Source organism: Anas acuta, chromosome 7 (genome assembly GCF_963932015.1).
Source record: "Anas acuta chromosome 7, bAnaAcu1.1, whole genome shotgun sequence".
Taxonomy (NCBI): domain Eukaryota; kingdom Metazoa; phylum Chordata; class Aves; order Anseriformes; family Anatidae; genus Anas; species Anas acuta.
In genome coordinates this window covers 2,682,124-2,703,135 of record NC_088985.1, presented here as the reverse complement: position 1 = coordinate 2,703,135, position 21,012 = coordinate 2,682,124, and the positions used below count along the sequence as shown (strand labels likewise).

At 39.3% G+C, this 21,012-nt stretch overlaps 1 protein-coding gene across 7 annotated transcripts in view; it reads left to right on the top strand.

Moving 5' to 3' along the window:
* PCDH15 (protocadherin related 15) overlaps window positions 1-21,012 on the top strand; it is a 773,967-nt gene that overhangs the window by 577,177 nt on the left and 175,778 nt on the right. For all 7 annotated transcript variants that reach the window (XM_068688403.1, XM_068688402.1, XM_068688405.1 and 4 more), the window contains one exon: window positions 9,654-9,860. In XM_068688403.1, coding sequence (XP_068544504.1) covers window positions 9,654-9,860 — 207 coding nt within the window. The remainder of the gene's footprint in view (window positions 1-9,653; window positions 9,861-21,012) is intronic.

Genomic DNA, 21,012 nt, shown 5'->3' with positions numbered 1-21,012 from the left:
TTTGAAGAATATCCCTGCAGGATGTTTTCCAGATTTTACATACCTATCTCAAAACGTGTTTTCCCCAGCTGGTGTTTCAGTCAGGCTGGCATTAACCTCGTGGCAGATAATACCATAGAAACAATTCTGTATCGGTTTTGCATTTCCTCGTTGCTTGTTGGTAACGGAAGGTCAACGTGGTGTGTCAAGAGCTGAACAGACTGTTAGAAATTCCAGCACTACAAGAAAATTGGTTCGGGGTCCAGTTTTTAGAAGGCTTTATTTTTTTTATTATTATTTTTTTAATTTTTATTTATTTATTTATTTATTTTCTCCCAAATGGGTGGTGGCACTTCTATCGGCTGTGGCTAGGCACAGGAGATTTGGGTAAGATGTACTTGCTCAGGAGGCGTGTGGAGAGGCTGAGCCCTGCTCGAAGTCAAACCAAATTCCACCTTAATGACCACGGGTGGAGCTTGGCAGCAAATATCAGCTTCCTCTTGGGAGCTTCCCTGCCTGTTTCTTTTCTCAGTGCTGTCAAGGCTGTTGTGGGCATGTTGCATTTTACATAAGAAGGATCAGGCACAGATTCAGCAATGGTCTTAGGACAAAACAGTGGACAAATGTGTGCTCGAAAGGCACATAAAGTTCTGCATAGCTAAAACCAGCGTGAAGCAAGTCAGGAAAGATTCATGCTGGCCTTATACACAAAATGAGGGGTTCTGGCCTCACTTGGGAATGAGCTGTTGGCGTTGTGATAACTGAGTGTGAAGGTTGGCTCAGTGATCTGTGGCTGTCCAGCAAGAGCAAGTTGAATGTTAGAAATTAATACGAAAAATGGAGAAGAGAACAGAGGAGGATCACTGTGGTACAGTATGGATCCAGGCTGTGTGTGTAACTGGTCTCTGTCACGAACAGGACAGAGCAGAACTGAAGCAGTTCTGAACCAGGGCAGGGGGAAGACAAACGTATGAAATATACCATCACAGTCCTGAGAGCAAAGAGGAATCAATAGTTCCCTCCTTGTGCAGTGCTGTTGTTAAACAGCAGACTGCTGGTAAAGAAATTGTGCCAAGTGTATGGCTTTTGTGACTTCAGTCCATAATTCTGACTTTGTTTCACCTCTTCAAAAACGTCATATATGCAATGTTTGGTAGTTTTTGTAATAATGTCAGCCTCCAGCTCTTCTCATTCTACTTTGATCTCTTGACTCCGTGTATTTTGTTGACCTTTAGTTGTTATCTTTGTTCTGGGTGGATCTCACTGTCCCCCTTTTCCAGTGCATCAAAAATAATGTAATTTCCTGCACTTAAAAGGATGTATGCTTATTCTTCTTTGTTTTTTCTAAATTTTACAAGGGCAGTAAATAGAAATTTCAGCAGGAGGACTAAAGGCTTCTTTATTTGGTTTAATCAGTGTGATGAATGAATTATGGCTATACATGTATACATATAAATATGAAGACTTCTCAGTTTGAACTATGTGCGAGGGCTGATGCTGATGAGAACTTTAAGAAACAGAGAAAAATGAACCTTCACAGTGTTTGCTATTGAACCAATCTCTAGAAAGTAACCTTTGTGGGGGAAAACCCATGTCCTCCTAAATAATTACTTCCATTTTTTTCTCCCAAATTTCTCTGAGTGCAAAGTGGAAAATAAAATATAGCCCACGTGATAAGTGTGGTGTTCCAAAAATGTATTGGCCTTGTTCTGGAACTGCTTTGTTTTTGTCTTTCTCTTTTGAAATGCAACAGAAGATAGTGTCCTCTGTGGTTCTGACACAATGTTAGAGGCATCAGCTATAATGGGAAACAGGGTGATTGCTCTGCCTCAAAATAGATTGTGAACTGAACAAATGAGAGTGGTTTTGTACTCATGGCGACAGATTAGAAAAAGAATGGAAGAAATGTTTTTTTCATTAAATAGTTGCTCAATCCACTTCCTGACAACGATGAAATCTACAAAATCATTAGTTTGGCTGAACTGCTGTGCATCTCCTGTAGGTATTAAGTACAATAACTGCTTTTTAAATTGGCTTTTCGAATGTTCATCCCTTCTGTGAACTCGGTATTCAATTACTTCTTGTTGCTTATCGCTGTTACACAAGTGTACCTAGTCCAAAAAAATCTGGAAATTTCTGTTCTGTTTAAGGTGTCCTTTTTATCAGTCTTGTGAGCAATAAAGCGATGAGAGTTCTTGTAGAAAAGAAAACCTGAGTGCAGGGTTAGCAACTGTGATTAAGGAAAAGTGAAAAAAAAAATGCAGGAAAAGTCTTCTTCAAAACCTTTCCTATATATCAATAAAATTCTTCTTCGTATCATGGAGAAGGCAGTCTTCTCCCAGCATTGGCACATATGCATTGAAAATACATGTTTGTTCCTGTTTGGCAGCATCTCAGCATGGTAAATGTTTTTCCTTGCATTTAGAGCATTAAATCACAGATACACATTAGACAAGACCAGCAACTGTGAGTGAAGATTGACCCTTAAATTATGTGCCATTATGCACAGAGCAACAGAAATATTAAAATCCATAAATGGTAAGCTCTGTAATGGTTTTCATTTACAGAAGTAGCTGCATTTCCTCTCTGCAGTAAACAGGCTTTTCTTCTTCTTTTTTTTTATTCCATCCATCACTTACAATTTGAAATAATGACTTTGTAGTTGGCATTTTCTTTTATTATAGGGAAGGAGAAGGTTTTATTTTGTGGAAAGATGGTCAGCAGTAAGTATTACTGTTCATTGCACTTACAGCATTGTAGTCTGATACTGAAGTCTCTTTACCCTTGACACATGAAATAGAAATGTATGTTTTGGGTTTTTTTAAGCATGCTGTCTAGACACATTATGTGCCAATATCATTTCACTGCCACATGACAAGCTTCACTGACAGTAAAGTCAAATTTATTCTATGTTCTGAAGATACTTGGTACTGCTTGTCCTCAAGCCAATTTTTAATCCATTTCAGTAGTTCTTTCCTTACGCTGTCCTTTCTGACCTTGTACATTAATCCAGCATGTGATGTACAATCCTAATTCTTACCCTATATATAGAGATAAATTATGTTCCTAGTTTTACCTTTATTTCTCAATTCAGTCATATACTTAAAAAGTTTTCCAGACCTGACCGACCTTCCCTGAATCTGTACTGACGGCTCCTTTTTCAGTTACATTGGTTTAAATGCTATATAACGTTTCCATCTTCTTCACAGCTTGAAGTTAAGTTTGAGTGTCTGAAGTTCCTGGGCTCTTCCCTTGTTCTTGTGTTAAATATAAATTGCGAAGTGTCCTGCCTGCTTTTCTCCAGTACTACACCTCTTTCAGCAAGCTATCACATGCATTTGCCAGAGACTTTTCCTTCTTTTGCTGTATCTAGTGAAACGCTAGGGTATAACCAGCGGCAGGGAAGGCTCAGAGGGTTTTGGTGGTCTTTGGAAAGGAGATGAGCAAAAGATTTGGAAGGGATTATGGCAAGTGAATTTGATGATGTGCTTCTCATTGTGAGAAGGTACGTGGACCAAAAAAATGACCCAGCTTACAGGACGCACACAGATGGCAGCCGAGCCAGCAGTGGTGCTTTCTTTGGTCTCTTCTGTGGTCTCTGGTAGCCTGCTGGGGGTACTCTCTCTGTTGTTCAGGTTGGTGGTGTCTAGTGGTAAAGCATGGTTTAGTTCATTTTCAGGCTGCCTAAATGGATGCATCAGTTCTAAAACCAGTATTGCTTTCCAATAGCACAAGAACATTGCTTGTTTACTTTCAGAAAAGCCAAAGGTTGATTTTCAGATATATTGTGATTCTTCTTCAAATACAGTTTTTTTGTTTGCTTGTTTGTTTGCTATACATGGACACTTAAATAGGATGCAGTGGCAATTTTTTTAGCGTAAAATTGTATGCATGGTGGTGCAGATATTATGTAAGTTTCTTTTCGGTCTTAACCTCGAAAGTTGGATGTCGGTGTATAGATATCATTATCACTGAATCAGAAAAAATAAGACATAGTGTTATTGTATGCAGTTATTTCCAAGTAAGCCATGATTTTTGCATTTTATTTTATTTTTTTAGTTACTCTAGATATAGGTTGAAAATTTTAAGTTATATTTATCTATCAAAGAAATTTTCCATCTGCTGGTGTGTATTTCATAAGTGGTAACAAAATTAAGTTCAAGTACATCATTTTAAATTATTCATGCATTTCCAATGCTGTGTCCTGCAGAGAAAATAAAAAAATAAAAAAAAAGAAAAAGAAAAAATAAAAAAAACATGATTCGATCACAGTTCTGAAGAAACAATATCCAGAAGCTAACCTGGTTGGTGTAGATATAACAGGTTTAGGCTACAGACGTACAAAGGAAACAATGTCTAAAATTGGTTTTGTTGAATAAAAAATATTAAATTGATCAGGGAATTAAGAGAATTGTGATAGTAAGGAACAAATTACTTTGGGACCTGACTGCAGTTAGAAAAGCTTTATGGGGAAAAAAAAAAAAAAAAAAGACTGGTGGCTCTGATTTCAGAGAAGCTTTTGGTCATACAGCATATGAAAAAGTTCATTTTAGAGGACAGATTGTTGTGGGCTTTAAGAAAAATTCATAGGGCTGACATTAATGTTAAGTAGATTATATCCCTATTATCATTTCTTCTTGTAGTTTTGCGCTTTTCTATGTCTCAGACGTTATTGTCCCAGTTACTTGTTAGATGGTAGTAACTTACCTTTTTTGGGTCAGGAGGTCCATGATATGTTATATTCTTATCTTAGCCACTATTTTCAGTCTTAGCATCATGGTGGCAAACAGAGAGGCAACTGTGATTTTTTTTTTTAAATTGTGGAAAAAAAATGCTCTTCTGCGGTTGCATGTGCCAGATGACAACAAATCCAGAACAACAAAGAGATATGGGAATATCCTGTGCTGCTGCTTCGAATGTGCTCATGTTACCTGCTGCCATTTTTATTTTTATTTTTTATTTTCCAGGTGTAAAGATTGCATGTGATACAGTGGGCATTTTCAAGGGGAAATTGTAGAGAGGTGTTCAGGCCTGATAAGGGTTGTATATGAATGGAAGAAGACAGGGTTCTCAATCTGAGTTTCACAAAGGTTGAGTTTTGCACTGAGGAAGAAGGGATGATCCTTGTGAAACAGGATTTAGAGCAACAAAAACGAGATCCCAGTCTGCTCCCAGCACTGTTTCTGTAATTTCTCAAATTGGTATTTAAATGCAAGCCTGTATAACTCATCTTGCTGTATAATGTCTAGAGGGGAGATGCTTCAAGGTAACCCCTCCAAAATTTTATTCTAACCAGATATCCTGAAGAACCCATTCACCTTTCCTCTCCTCCTGCAAAGAAATCACATCCCTTCAGGACCTATGTCTGTTCTGTCCAAATGCTAGGTGATGGGCAAACCTTTTCTGTTGACCAGAGGAGATTTTTCAGAGAAATGGTGAATAAATACTGAAATAACTCATCTCGTCATGGACACTGTTCAAATACTTGATAGGCCTTCACAGTTTCTTCTCGGGTTAGTTGCTGCTATATGTATAGGCTACATGAAATGCTGCTGTTAAATAGCTAACAAAACCTGCTGCCTGTGTCAGTCCTTTTATTCAGTCCCTCCTGCAGTTTACCTGCAGGGGTGGATCACGCTGAGCCTGAATGTTGCCACCTGCAGCAGCATTCATCAGCACTGTGTCCTCATCGAGACCTGCAGATCTGCTCCCTCTGGGGGAAACATCCACCTGCCTTTGCTTGCCTCAAGTCTCTGAGAGCTTCTCTGCCATCAGTTTGCAGGTCTGGCTTCTATTCCCCCACGTTGCTCAAACATGTAGCCCATCACCCCAGGGAAAGAAATGTTCCCTGTGTCCCAGCTGCTGCCAAGATGCCAAGTGCATGCCTGTCCCCATGCAGCACTTTGCCTCAGCTCCAGCTGCTCTTCCCCTTATGGGGATCAAAAAGTTGGAGAGCTTGAAAAGCGTGGTGGGCAGGGCCTGGGGCCGAGCAGGTAGGGCAGTATTTCCTCTGTGCTACTTCTGTCTTGGTAGGGGGTGCCAGGGATGAAGCTGAAGTAGGTTTTAGCTGGGTTGGAAGAGTTGGCAGACATCTTCCTAGGAGGTCAAGGCTGTGAAATAGCACTGCTCAGAAATAACAGCTGAGGCGGAGAGGCTGCGTAAGCCTGGGCTGCTGGCTGGAGAGGCTGTGGGCATGGAAGACGGGCCAGCGAGGTAAAACAGAATCAAAGCTGGAAGAGAAATGGTAATTTCTGTATGGCAGATCAAATAAGGCTGGGCAACATGTGTCTGGCTGCACTGCTGGATACGTGAGCCATAACCACCTGGATCTATTTAGTTATTTCTATTTAGGCTTTTAAAATTCACTGGGCAGATCAGTTCCCCGGTCCTGTGGAGGAGCAGCAACGTGGAAGCATCTCAGATAAACTGCAGGCTGTTCAGTATTCATGCCGTTTATGGCAGATTTTCTGGATTGAGTGTGCTTGGAGGGTTATACAGAGATACAGTGCAGAAGTCATATCCTTGTGAATCCACAGAGAAGTAGGAACCCTGAGTGTAAGCAAAGGTGACGCTGTTTTCTGTCAGATGCTCCTCTGGGGCAAAGCTGTACTGGGAGATGGCACTGACCCTGGGTGGCGTGGGATGGAGAAGACGGGCTCTTCCAGCCCTGCAGAATGCAGATAGCTGGCAGAGTCGCCTTTCCCTGCTCCGTTCCTCTGCAGCTGGGTGCCCGCAGCACGTCTGGGTGCCCCCTGCCTGACAACCCCCCCCCAGTACTTGGCTTTCCTCCAGTGGCAGCGAGCACAGGGAGCAGAGGTGGTACAGCAGGAGCACCCTAAAATCTTGCCTGTGCATTAGTCTCCATCTGGAGGTTGTTCTGATGCCAGAGGCAGTTTATCTAAACAGATCCCTGCTACCTCGACAAGAAAGCCAACTCTGTTTGTTGATGTTCCTGCAGATTCAGGGAGTCTATAGGAGTGCATTAATTTCCCTTTTCTTCCTGGGAACTGCTTCATCTAATGCTTTGAATAAGCAAACCTTGTTGTACAGAACACCCATAGTACCTAGCAAATATATACTACATAAGTGTATCTAAACATTTTTGACTCGAGTTATTTAACAATTTTCACATTTTGTCCTTCTATTTTTTTTCTTTTGTTTATCGAAAGCATCTAAAGAAAAGGGGGGAAAAAGTAACTATTAGAGACAATTATTACTTTAGCTGTTGTTTGAAGTTGAATATTTGTAACTAGCATTTTACAAACTTCTTTTTCAGTTCTCCATTTGCTTTGTTGGACTACCATTATATGTAAAGCCCCAAAGGAAAACAATTTGTTATCCATGTTTTCCAGTGGCTTGAAACAATGCCTCTGGAAGAGGCCCTGTAAGGAAACCATCCATTTGTTTTCCCTTTCAGAAGTGAGCTAAATCTTTTCAAAGAGGGGAAACTTTTATTTGATCTTCTGCTCTTACGAATATCAGGGCTGATTTTTTGACCTGTAACTATGTACCATAAGGATCAGAAAGTGGATATTTTTCTCTATGGAGTTTGTGTTATGTACTTTGTGTTGTTCAGAGCAGTTCCAATATAAGGTGTTATCACTAACCTGTAGAAGCAAGTCTAAATGAGGGTTCAGCAAGTAGGTATGTCTGATTAGAAAAGTGGTGGCTTGCAGAAATATTATGAAACTACTGAGAAAACATTAAATAATGTATACTGAGAGTTGAGTAGGGATTCATCACTTCCTTTTTTTTTGTTTAAGACACAACCTGCAGGTGCTGCAAGTAATGTTTATTGCTATCCCTTACTTCAGACAGGCCTGTAGTACTGGCTGGTGATGTGGTGGTCAGGTGCGGATTTCCTCTTAAGCCAGGACAGGGTCTGTGCTCACATAGGCTTTAATGCAAGGTCGTTACTGCAATGACTGAAGCTGGCAAGAAGAATGGGACCATCTGTTCTTTGTATTTACCTTTTTTTAGCTTCTCTTTATGGTAGTGGCAAATAGCATACAGTCCGTTTTAAAGAAACCTGCTGCAGTTAAACTTTTTACTGTGAAGAGCCCTATTTTTTTATGAAGTGGAATGGAGTATTTAGTGGTGTTCAGCAGTAGGTCTACTTATAAAATAAGAGAATCAGATCCACATGCATTTGTTGCTTCTATTGCAGACTTTCTGAGATTTTCTCTTGCTTACAGGATATTATCTTAGGCAAAACCTATCAATTTTAAGACATGTTTCAAGTTTCATCGTGTACTAACTACATCAGTTACTAGAGTACTTCCCAGAAATTTTGTTGACTTTATTTTTTTACATTTGAAGTTAACTTTAAATCAGTGGGGAATGAGTTTCAAACTATATCTCAGTTCGGTAAGTTATGGTCAGCATTAAGAGTCACTTACGCGGTCTCCGATGTCATCACTGTTGGATTTGAAATATGTTGCTGTTAACTGTTGCTTGCCCAGGATTTCCACGGGGATGCTTGAGTGCTGCTCTGTTGAAGGAAATCCCATGAAATTAGAATGTTTTTAATTAGATGCTAGTAGAACCAGTATATGTGTGATTCTCTTAGAGTGAGCAGTGTGAAGACAGAGTTTCTCAGCTAATGAACATAAAATCTCCGCAACAAGAAGTGGTGTTAGCAATAAATGAGGTACTGTTCTGTCTCTTTGGACACACTTTTACTCCTGAGAATTTCACTGCATTGTGGCCTTCCCACATCTGCAGAAAGGTACAGCACACTCCTGTCGCCGTCTTGGGCTCTGTGTACTTACAGATGTCAGAAATAAAGCCATAGGAATGCAATACTGACAGTCCCTGACTGTTGCCTTTCTGCAGGAATGTGTTACTATAATTAAGATTGGTTTGCCTTAGGTAAAATGAAGAACAAATTACTCGATGTTTTCTACTTTCCGTGTTTGTTTACTTTAAGTGGTCATTGGTGGTCAATAAAAAAAAGCAAAACTACGCATTCATAGTGGATTAGCATGCACTGGAAGGAGCATTTAGTGCTTTCATGTTTAGGAAGTTTGAAAATGAATAGATCAGGTGAAGCTGTCAGTGACTAACACTTGGTAGGGGAGACGTGGCTATTGGAAAGTCACAGCTATTAATTGAAAGGAAGTATTTTGCTTGACATTCAGAAATAGCCACAAATAAAATGAAAATTCCACTTCCCTGTCATTAGAAAGAAGGCTGTTTTGGGGGAGAAAGTGTCATATCCAGGGCAGTGTGCTATTCCAGGAGTCTGTAGCAAGTACTGTATGTCCACAGCTACTGAGTTGTCTTTTGGTTTAACTCTGATGCTGGTAGTGGAGGTGGAGGTTACGTTGTACAATCACCAGTTCCTGTTTTTTTCTTACTTTATAGATTTTCCCAAACACCTAATACCAATACTTTAAGGAATCATTTTGCACGTATTCTGTAGCTTTTGATTTTCATTTTGACTGCTTTAAAGGTTAGCATGATTGAAACTCTTCTTGCTCTTACAGCCCAGCTAATTTGTGTTTGGTATTTCTTTCTTTTTGTGACACAAAGTTTTCATGGTGGGGTGATGTGTAGGATGTTACTCATTTGTGTAACTGGACTGTAGTTCTTAAAAATAAGCCAATGCCAATTAGTAACTGTTCATAGTTTTATTTGGCTGAGACCCTTAGACAAATGAGTTTGTTTTTTAGGCTGAACAAGACAACGGTCATCCTCTTCCTGCCTTTGCCAATTTGCATATTGAAGTCCTTGATGAGAACAATCAGAAGCCGTACTTTACAAAGTCTACGTACGAGGGCTTTATCCTTGAATCCTCCCCAGTGGGAACAACGATCTCTGATAGCCAGAATCTGACTTCTCCATTACAAATCACAGTGTTGGACAATGATGTGGAGGAGGTATGTTTCTCTTTCTTATGTACCTTCATACTGGTGTTTTTGGTTTTAGAGTTTTTTTTTTTTTTTCATATTTTTTTATGGAGACAAAGCTCTTTCGATCCAGATAAAAAAAAAAAAATTACTAATTGTTTGTATTTTTTTTCATTGTGAGTTCAGAAGGATTTTAAAGTGTTTCTGAACTGAAAAACAAACAAACTGTTTTTGCCCAGGTTTACCTAACTGTGTACTGTTAAAATTAGTGGATGTATTGCGTGAGTAGGCAAAAAAAATTACATTTTATGAGATGAATGGATGTGTCACAGGGTATGGGAAAATACGAGAGAGAAGCTCAAAATGGAAGGAATAGGTCATTTGGACGAACCAGAAGGAGAGGAACAGGAGAAAAGGAGGCCAGAAGTTCATTCTGTTATTTTCTGTGCCCATATTTTGATACTAACATTTCTCATGGTACAAATGGAACGTATTTGAAAAAGCAATAACCAAGTGATAGCCATACCGAGTCTACATAGCTAAGTTTTCTTCTGGTCTCACCGAGGTTACTGCTATTGTGTCTTTTTTCCATTGGTATTTCTTTTTCCTCCATACACTGTTTCTCCAGCAGTCACCTTTATTCTTCTTGTTTGTTTCTGTTCTTCTGTTCTCTTGCTGTTTTCAGGTACCTAATGAAAGCTAAGTTCTACGCATGGGGTTTTTAGCAAAATAGTATATGCTGCTACACTTTAATAGAGCTCTTGACCTGATGTTCTGCAAGCCATCTTCTGTTCTTGAAGTTTCACAGTTGATACAGGCATATTCGTTAGTTTTGAGGAATGCAAGGGGCCAGTTTCACTAAAAGATGCTTTCTATAGCCTTGTCTTCCATCAAGTAATTTGCTGTCCTAAAAAAACTGTTTTAAAGCCCAAAGTAATGTAGAATATCTCCTATCTATCCATTAAAATATCTCACTCAATCCATGGTCAATCACAAAAATCACTTGGGAGGCAAGCAGAAATAGCTGCTGGAGATGGATGTCAGGGGCTGGAACAAGCACATGTGGCATCAACAGCTGGCATCACAGACAACTTCTGCTGTGTGTGAATTACTCTTCTGCAGCAGTGCTTTTGTTAAAATCAAAGCAGTTCTCTCGTTTGACCAAAAATGTGGTATTTTGTAGGTTGCTTCAGAAGGCTTTCTTAAAGGCTATGGTCTTTATGTGCGTTACAAAATATGAGGCCATTTTTAGATGCCTTTTGCCTAAGCAAATTGCTTTTGTCTTAACACACGCCTTCATCAAAGTGCTGGTAAAAACCCTTTGGTTCAGATATGCCTGGGTGTAGAGACAATTCTGGTCGTCTCCCTAAAAGGCTCTTTGTTACAGGAATCTGGAATTTTAGGGCACCATTTATGCCCACCATGTAACAAACCTGTGACTGTTATAACTTCTGAAAACTGTAAAGAGAGACTACTCATCACCTGAAGGGTGTGGAAGGCTGAAACAGAGCAAGTTTGTCTGTGGGGCTGCTGGACTTGCACATCAGATGGGTATGGTCCAAAACACAGAGCAGGGATTTTGGCCAGCTGCAGAGCTGGTTGGGATCCATTCTGCCTGGGTTGCCTCACTGCTGGCTTGGGAGGTAGATGGCCGAAAATGGTACAGAAATCTGGCTGTTCCTCCTCTCACGGTGTGCTGCTGGCTGTTCTCTGTCAGCAAGTCCACTGCTGGTCCTGGAGCTGTGAGATACCTGCCTCAAGGCTTTGTAGCTGCAGTGGCCTAAGAAAATCCCACTGTGTGTACGATTCCACGGTGGTAAGTGAAGTCATCTGGCATGGCACGACGAGGGACTGCATCAGTGGTGCTTGAAATAATTCAAAACTGTTTTAATTGAAAAGAGTTCAGCATCTGAGTTCAGATGCTTGAATTTATTTGGCATTTTTGAACATCTATGTTTGTTCTGGATGTTCCTGGTAGATGACATTAGTTACACTCTACAGGAATGGGAGAAAGACTTTGATGCCCATTACCTCCAGAGCTTTTTTAGGTTAGTGATTAACAGTGCTCTAATTAACCTAACTTTACTCTGGTGGTTGCACGGTTCTAACCACAAGACGTTTAAGGCAGGTTTGATGACAGAAAGTTCTTTGATGTATTTGTGTACTACATTGTACAAGAGATTGAAAATTAAGATGATTTTGAATTTTTAAATGCTGAGTTTGGACTGCCTGTTCGAATGGGTCTGTAAGCACCAGGTTCTTAGTGTAACACATGATGTTTCTATACTCCCTAACTAAAAATATTTAATCTCAATGTTATTGATGATGTCAGTTATGTTGAATGACTTGAGTTTCCAGGGGGTTCACTGAAATTTTTCACAAGCAGTTTGATGTCAGGGCTCCGTGTTTTATCATTGTGCCTTCTCCATAGCACATCAACGTGCTCCCATGAAGTTATCTCAATATTTGGATATTTAATAGGGTGGTTTGTTTGTGTGTGCTATGAATTTCAACTTGGATGTGGCACAAATATTTATATTTTTAATTGTATTGCTATTAATAATAATAATAAAAGATCTATCCTTTCTGGAGCACAGATTTCAGTTGGGAGTGTTAACCTAACTTAAGTAATCTATGTCAAGTTTATCGTTCTTGAACACAAGCTGCTTTATGCAGTTTATTAAAAGTTGCTAAATATTCCCATATCTCAGTGTTAGTAGGCCTGAAACTTCATATTTGTAGGAAATGACCATTCAAGAGCCCAAACATATTTCATAGTGAACTTATGTGGTGGATTTGCACTGATGCTAAGCTCCAGCATGTTTTTCTCTCACTCTTCAACAGAACAGCAGGAGAAAACATGAAAAGAAAGTTTATGGGTTGAGATAAGGACAGGGACAAACGCCCCCCAGTTACCATCACAGGCAAAGCAGATGCGGCATAGGGAGATTCATGTAATTTATTGCCTATAGCTAGTGTCAGACTAGAGCAGTGAGAACTAAAAGCAAACTAAAAACATCTTCTCAGTGAGGAACCTTTTCCTAATATCCATAAGTTAATGAAAATCTGGTTAATGCACATGACACCAAATGCAGTATAGCCATAAGTCTCCTAGCCTAGGGTGTTTGTTAATTATTGAATAAGTTTAATATTTCAGTGTTTTGTGATGAGTAACTACCAAAGCTTCCTGGACTACAAAATGATGTGGCATAAGGTGCTTTTGCAGCCTCCTACTGTGTGGTGGACAGTTTGGGACAACTTGCTAAAGATATTGCATAATAAATACCTGGTTCTGCTCTTTTGTGTTCATTCGCTGCAAATAGACTAACCTGATAGAATATTTCTAATGCAAATTGAATTACAAATGAAATTTAAAAGGAAGCAAGGTCTTTTGCTCAACCATTCAGGTGCCCATGTGCCTCTCCATAGCATGGCAAAACTGGCATTTGCAGATGTGAATCCTTGAATTCACTGGATCGTCTGCATTTATTTCTTTGGCTGCTTAAATTCCCTTTTTTGGCCCTTTCAGATAGTAATGTTTTCGCCAGAAATAAAGATTTCTTCATTGTTCATTTTTAGGGTGGTAGAGAAGTAAACAAACAACCCAAACAGATTCTGTGGGGGGAATTTGAGGGATTCTGACTGGGAGAAGCCGTTCAGACAAGTGGAAAAATGTCACAAGGCGCTAAGGTGTATTGACGCGTTTTTGATGTGTTTGATGGAGCTGTGTCTCTTCACAGTGCCGGCTGGCTGGGCTGTAGGTGGTGAGTAAACAGATGGAAAGAGTGATGACTGGAAGAGTTTGCTTAAATGAAGACACATAGGGTAGAAAGATTAAAAAATATATATACAGTATAAGTTTTTTTTTAAAAAAAAATAACTGGTTTATAATAGCACATTTATAAACCTTGCCAAATTCACCTCTTAGAAATTAGGAATGTTGAAAGATGATGTGAACTTTGTTTCTCACAGGCTTTCCTTGGTTATCTGTGGTTAGTTTGTGGTCTGCTTTGTTACAGTGAAATTATCTGGAAAGGTTTAACATCACAGGCTAAAGATTAGCTAGTTAACCAATACTGCATTGTGTACTGCAATACATTATAGTACAACCTTCCTGCGTTCGTTTTGAAAGAAAAAAAAAATGCATCTCAAGAAAAAACAAGAGTCAATCACAGGAAAGGAAAGCTTACTTGGATAGAATTTCTGAAATACAGTCTTAGATTTGAAAGAGGAAAACTTAAATCATAACAACAAACTTTTCTGAATGATGAGAAATTGCCAGCATTCTTTAAAGAGTGGAATGTAATAGTAAAGAAAAGTCAATTGTCTGCAAAACTGTCATCCCAGCAGGTTGTGGAGATCGGTGAGCCTGATCCATACCTCTCACCATCATCAATTAGCAATCCTGCAGTTCCCAATGCCCTACATTGATTTGTTTATATCATGGATTTCTCTTTTGCTCCCCTCCTGGACTTTCAGGCGCTCGAGCTGTGCTGCTCTTGTCCTGCTGCCTTGGCTCAATGTGGGAATGAGGATTCCTTGTGCCAGGCTCAGCCCCGCTCACCTGGACATGCAGCAGGGAAGTGAATTTTAGCTTATGATTGCTCCCATGTACAAGTCAGGACTGATCACCACCACATACACAATGTAATTTTGAAACTGCCACCCTCAGCCCCTCAGAAGTGAGGACAACATGGTGAAGGTTTCTGGTCCTGCTGAGATGCAAGACCTTGCGCCAGAGGAGATGGGCTGCAGCGTTGGATGGCTCTGTACCTGCTAGGCCACTTCTCTTAGGAAGGGATAAGAAGGAATCAGACGGTAACTCAGGGTGGGTTAGTAAGCGCAGGTAAAGCTTATTAATTTCTGCGGGTCTCAGTGTTCTGATGGCTTCATTGTATCGGAGTAAATTAATGCACTTAGTAAATTGGGAATGCTGATGAGAAGTTGACAAAAATCCTCTGCATGCTTGTGCATGTTTGTCTCCAGTAGTGGCACTGACTAAAAACATAATGTATTCAGTCTTCTCATTGACAAATCAGCAGAGATTATATTTTGTATTAAAGCAATTCTCTACCCTCAGTTAAAAGTATGAAGAAAACGGTCATCTTAACTGTATATCTTAGGCCAAAAAAAACAACTTGGATTCTAAATTCTCAGATTCTATAATTCCCTGTGGAATTACAATACGGTCCTGCTATAAACCTTCAAAAAATTAATTCGTAGATGTGACATTGCAAACAGACCTTTAACTAGAGCAGCACTGCCAAGTGCTGATATAATTAAGTAGTCTGTTTAAATGGCATAAATTAAATTAAACCACATGAGTACCTTAAGACCTAAGTAAACCGAAGCCAAGATGAGGAATTTAAACCAAACAGTCTGACTGGTGTTTACATAAGGAGCCACTTGCTTCCTCACTCTTTTACTTCCTATGGGAGAGTACTAAGTCCTGATACTTCGGGTTTTTGGGTTGGGGAAAAGTGCTACTCAGTAACTGCCTTACTGCCTCGCATGCTGAATTTTGTTGAATCTCTTCTAGAAACAGAAAAAATGCTAAAGGAAAGGTTTTAACTTCCACATCCAAAGAAGCTAATCAGCATTCACATCCATTGCTTACTACTTGACTGCCAAGGTGTTTACTGATACCACACAGTGTCTTGATGAATAAAGTCAGGGTGTGTGGGGCTATTTGTGCAGCACTCATTAGGACACAAAATTGATGTTATGTTTATAAAGTGTACCAGCATGTGTTCAAAAGCATTAACGTGTGCCAGCGTGCCTTCATAAAAGCAGCTGTGCAGTAACCGTGATGCCTCTGCAGATGCGTACAGCCCAGGGCAGGGTCTCGGGGCAGTGGAATATGCTGTGCTTCAGCGACTACATCAGGTTCCTCTCCAGAAGCTCTTCTACCAGACCATTTTCTTCTTTTATGCTTCCACTGTCTCTGAAGTTGGAAGTCAAACTAGGTAGGTGGTTGCTCAGCACCCTTTTTTCTAGAGAACTTGTACAATATTTAAAAGAAAAAAATAATTTACATGAAAGTGTCTTAATAACAAATGGAGAAGACAAGGAATGGATGAAAGGACAACAGAATTTCTAAATATAATTTAAAATTCAGGTTATGGATTTTCAATAACATATCCAGAAAAGGAAAAATGATGGATCTGTATCATCAGCCAGGAATCACCAAAGTGTATTAAATACTGTTTTTCTCTCTTTTTTGCCTGGTTGCTTGTGTCTTCCGCTGTTATTGTTTGAACTTGTTTTGCAGCTGGTTTTCTCCCCAGAGGAGAGTTCTCATAATGCTGCTGTCCCCGTATGGCGCTTCTGTGACACTCCAATAGTCACGTTACAAAATATTATTTTAGGAAATAGACTTCCTAAATGTAACAGCCCATTAATATCGCTATTTCACTGTTAAACCAAACAAAAGAGAAGGAGAAAGTAGGAATATTACTTCTCTTTCTTTGGGATTTATAAAGACGGGTTTTCTTTTTTCTTTCCTTTCTGAATTCTTTTTTTTTTCCACTTAAGAAAAAATGGAAATTTTAACTTTACCATATCATTTTATTTTTTTCTTGATTTGTGTAGGATGAATACCTAATGTTTCCTGCCTTCTGGAGCTTTCTTTTTGTCTTTGAGTTCCTTGGAGTCCTCAAGGAATTAGTCTTTTGTATATCTGTCCTATTTAAAAAAAATGCTATGCTAATTAGTGGAAGCACTGAAGAGGCTGGCATTTGCTTCGTGCCCTCTCTCAGGAGGGGCTCACTTGTGTAAGGAATGGAAGACGATTTTTCCTAACTTTGATTGCCTCTTCATTCAGGAAGGAGCATTGCCCAGAGCACCTTTAATTCGGAAGCAGTCTACAAAGCATTGCAGCACTCTGTACAGTCACACATGGGCCTCAGCCCTTCCTTTGTACAAGTTTTGGTGATGACTGAAAGAATTTGGTATTGAAGCGTTACTCGGCATCTATTTGCTTTGGTTCTCTTGCTAGGATTATGACATATATTCCCTCCAAGTGGAGCTGACAAATGGTGAAGAGATTTTTTTGTGCTGTTGGTTTTAAGTTGTACGATTGAGTATCATGTAAATGATCTCACTTTAAAGAAATAAAAATGCTTAAGGAGGAAAAAAGATATTCACTGTGTGCCTTGCACAAAGTCTCCTCAGACTGGTTGACCTCTGCCAGGTTTTTCATTTGCTCAGAATTTAATTCTTTAATTTTAATTCTTCTCCTTGGGTTCTGTTGGCCTAAGGAGTTGTATGGCTGAAGTCATCATTCTCAGGAGGCTGCTTCAGGTTGTTCTTAGGCTACCTAATGGCAATGTTAAAGATTAAGGAGAAATGCTCCAAATGTCGTGCCTATCTTGTCTGGGCAATCTAAGCCTCTGGGAGCCTGGAGGGCCATCTCATCAGGCCCTGCAGAACTCATCTCACATGAACTCATCTCACAAGAGCAATCAGTCTGATGGACAACTCTTTGTCGATGTCACTGGGAATCTCACTTGTTTCAGTTCTGCAAGATGGTGCAGCTCAGATTTATTCCAATGAGAGACACAAGTGGAAAAGCCTTTGCACTTCCACCCAGAAATAAGGCAAATTCTGGAAACATCTCAACCAAACAACTCTCTTCTGTGGACATTTTGGTGCAGATGGTTCTTCACAAGAGGAACACTGGAAAACCAAGATGTGTCATTTAACTAGCCTTATTGCTACAGCTTTTTGGAGACAAGCCCGCACTAGGAAATCAGGAAGCCTAAACATTTCTAATAGTCTTGACCTCGCTGTCTGTTTACTTAGGAGTGTGATAACCCTGTGCTGTGTTCCTTTCTAAGATGGGAAGACTGGAAGGTTTTTGATAAGCAATTAAAAAAAAAAACAAATCAGTCTGCATTCAGTCTGCGTTGCCTCTAAACTAAACCATGGGCATGCTTGTCTTGTATCATTGTGGCTCATATGTTTAGCTGTCTGGTCCCTGGTGTCCTTATGGCCTGTGGGTTTATCAGGCAGGATATTGGGATGTTTTCATTACCAAGTCAAATACTGACCCATGTTTTAATGCTTTCCACGCTAGGTGATGGCAAAGACAAATTAGAATAATTGCAATAATTGGACATAAATTTTAAGGAGATATATTTTTGAAAAATGTTTTATAAGTAGACATCTTCCACTGTTGTTTTATCGTGTGATTTTGGTGTGGTCTTAGTAAATTGGAAAACTGTTTTCTTTAGAATGAGCTGTAAGCTCCAGTGAGTGGAAAGGAGAAACAGAAATGTAACATTAACGTCAGCATAGGCCTTCAAACTTTCAGGGACTTCTCCAGAGACTTTCAAGCAGAACAAACTCAAACCCAGGCTTTCTTTATTAATACTGCATTGGAGCAGTTTTTGCGTCTCATATTTTTGTCTGTAACCATTTTTTCCCTAAAATACACTTCTTTTATGGTCTTCATCATTTGCAGGCTTGTGTTTCTTTATTAGTATTCATCTCATGTCATTTGTTTTTGTTTTGTGTCCTTCATCAGGTGCCATTCCTGTAGGTATTGGGTATTACATTTGCAAAATTAATTTGTGTTTGAATTGTGTGGTTTGTTTATTTAAGTATTTCTTTACCCCAGTCCTCCTTCATTTTTCACCCCGTCCAAGTTTCTGTGAGACTTGGACTATCACTTCTTTCCTGAAGCCTGCAAAGAGCTCTTTATAGACCCTGGGATAAGTTCATCTAGGGTATAAACCCATCTAACTCAGAGGAGTTGTACCATGGTTATGTTTTGATTGCTTTGTGCTCATTGCATAGTTATGTATCTCCATACAACACTTCAGTATTACAGAAAGTACTTATTTTTCCTTTAAGAGGTACCTGCTAATAGGTGTGAAGTATGCAAACCATACCAGGTTTGAACTGCATGCTTCAAATGGTCCTTTCAGGTTGCGTGTTTGCTCTGTCTGGATTCTGATAGTTTTGTGCTTAAAACTGTATGCTAAAAAATGTATCAGAGACAAACCAGTCTGCATCACCCCGTAATATAGTCAGGGATCAATGCTTAAGTCCAGACCTATCTAAAATAATAGTTTAAAAACCTAAAGCATTGGTGACATGGATGGATTGTTTCCCGCAATTACATTCTCTCACAATATCTGCCTGGTGGAATGTACACAGTTCAGTTGAGCAGGTTTTCTTTTAGCATAAGAGTTGATAAAAGTGTAAAAGCATACCAATGCAAAGATTAAGGAAATAAATTGCTTTGTAGGTCCAACATGCATGGAAGTAGTAAAAATAGGCGTTGATTGCAGCAACGTTGATTTGACTTACACATGAGGGTAAATTTTTTTATACAAGAATAGCTAAGGAATAGGATAGATGACTTTCAGAGCGAATGGGATCTCCATCGTTGGTTTTTCTCAAGAACGAATTAGGGAAAAAATATTGTTAAATGACATGACAAGCAAGAGCTGTAACAACCAACCAGGGCTTTCGTAAATTAAATTTTTGACTGACTTCGTAATGTCTGCAAAGTGAACAATTACTGGCAATTACCTTCCATAATTTCTTATGGAAAAAAGAGATTACCATTTGCATTGCTAGTTGTAAAATGAATTTTAATTTTACTGAAAGCTGGCATAGTTACAGCAAAGCTCTGGGCAATAGGACACCAATGATTTGGAACACTCTGATATTTCTTTCATGGAGCATTCAGCAACTGAAATGGTTTCACATTTAAATAGTATAATCTTAGCCTTCCACAAATGTGTGCTTTGGAGTATTTTGGATTGCTAAAATAAATCTATTTCTCCTTCCGTTGTCCTCATCTGTCCTCATAGTTATTTATTATGACACCTAGTGCATGGTAGAGTTAGCTCAAGTGTTTTTGCCTGCTAGATTGTAGGGATTGGTGAACTTTTAGGTGGTCTGTTGTTTTTCCTGTTTATTTGTGTAGGAATGACAATAATAACTGGGCAGGAGTAAACCTTCTAAAAGCATTCAGGATGCAGGTTGAGAAAATATTCAAAGAGGAATATAATGCTACTTTTGTTTGGACAATTTGTTGAATTTTACAGTTTTGAACTTTGTGTCTTACTCTATATGGGGCATGTTCTGTAGAACTATCTTGGAGAGCAGCTGGTAAAAATACTTTTCAAGCCATGCTTTGTGCAGCCACTGGATTTTCTGTTACATTTTTTTCATGGTATCAGCCCTCTAATGCCTCATCTCCACGTTATATGGGGGGCAGTTAGAGATAATTTTTACGGGACTTGTATTGCCTTTTGTGCTTTGCCCAAATAAAATTGCATTCCTTCTTTCTAATTCCACCCCATGTAACAGAAATAAACTAAATACCGAGAGTAACATATGAAGTTGGATTAATTAATATACAAGGCCATAAAAATGTTTGTTGGAATACAGAAGACAATAAAAGATAACTTTTTTTTTTTTTTTCAAATTTGACCATAACATGGAAAGTCCATTGCATCATATCAATAACTCAATAGCATCTTCAAAGAGATGGGGGAAGATACTTAATCCTGGTCACAATTTAGACTTCTGTCACTTCAACAAAACAGACATCCCAGAAAAGTGCTTTAATTTGTAGGGCTTTTCAGAACCACCAGCGCATACAGCATTTAAAACCCCTTTTGCTTACCCTGTGCTGGCATCCAGCAACCTACAGGGCAAGGACTAAGGATAGCAAATCCACTTGCACACTTGTAGCCAGCTAGCAAGATCAGGACACACTGGACAGAAGTGGCTGGAGGTTCTGGACTTCAGTAAGCTGCTCCTTCCCTGGCAATAGTAACTTCTGATTCTATCCATGGGCAGAACATTCTTCCCCCTTTCTGTTAGCTGAGGTCCAATTTGCTCCAAAATGAATTTCACTCTCCCTGCTTGGCCAGCCGTGTGCAGAGCCCTCCATGCACAATGTCTGTTCCCAGCGAGCTACCTAGGGAAGTCTTGAGTAACAAAATACAATGCCTTCCTTTTTTTTTTTTTTTCTTGTTACTATAAATGTTATTCCTATTGAAAATTATCCTGTGATTGCTTTACTGTGGTTTTGATCTGATTGACTGAGAAATACATAATTTTGCATCAGTATATTGCATCAGACAAAGGAAATATATGAATGGTATCAGTTTAGCAATATTCTTCATCATGTGTGATTATCTTCTTTCATTGCACCACT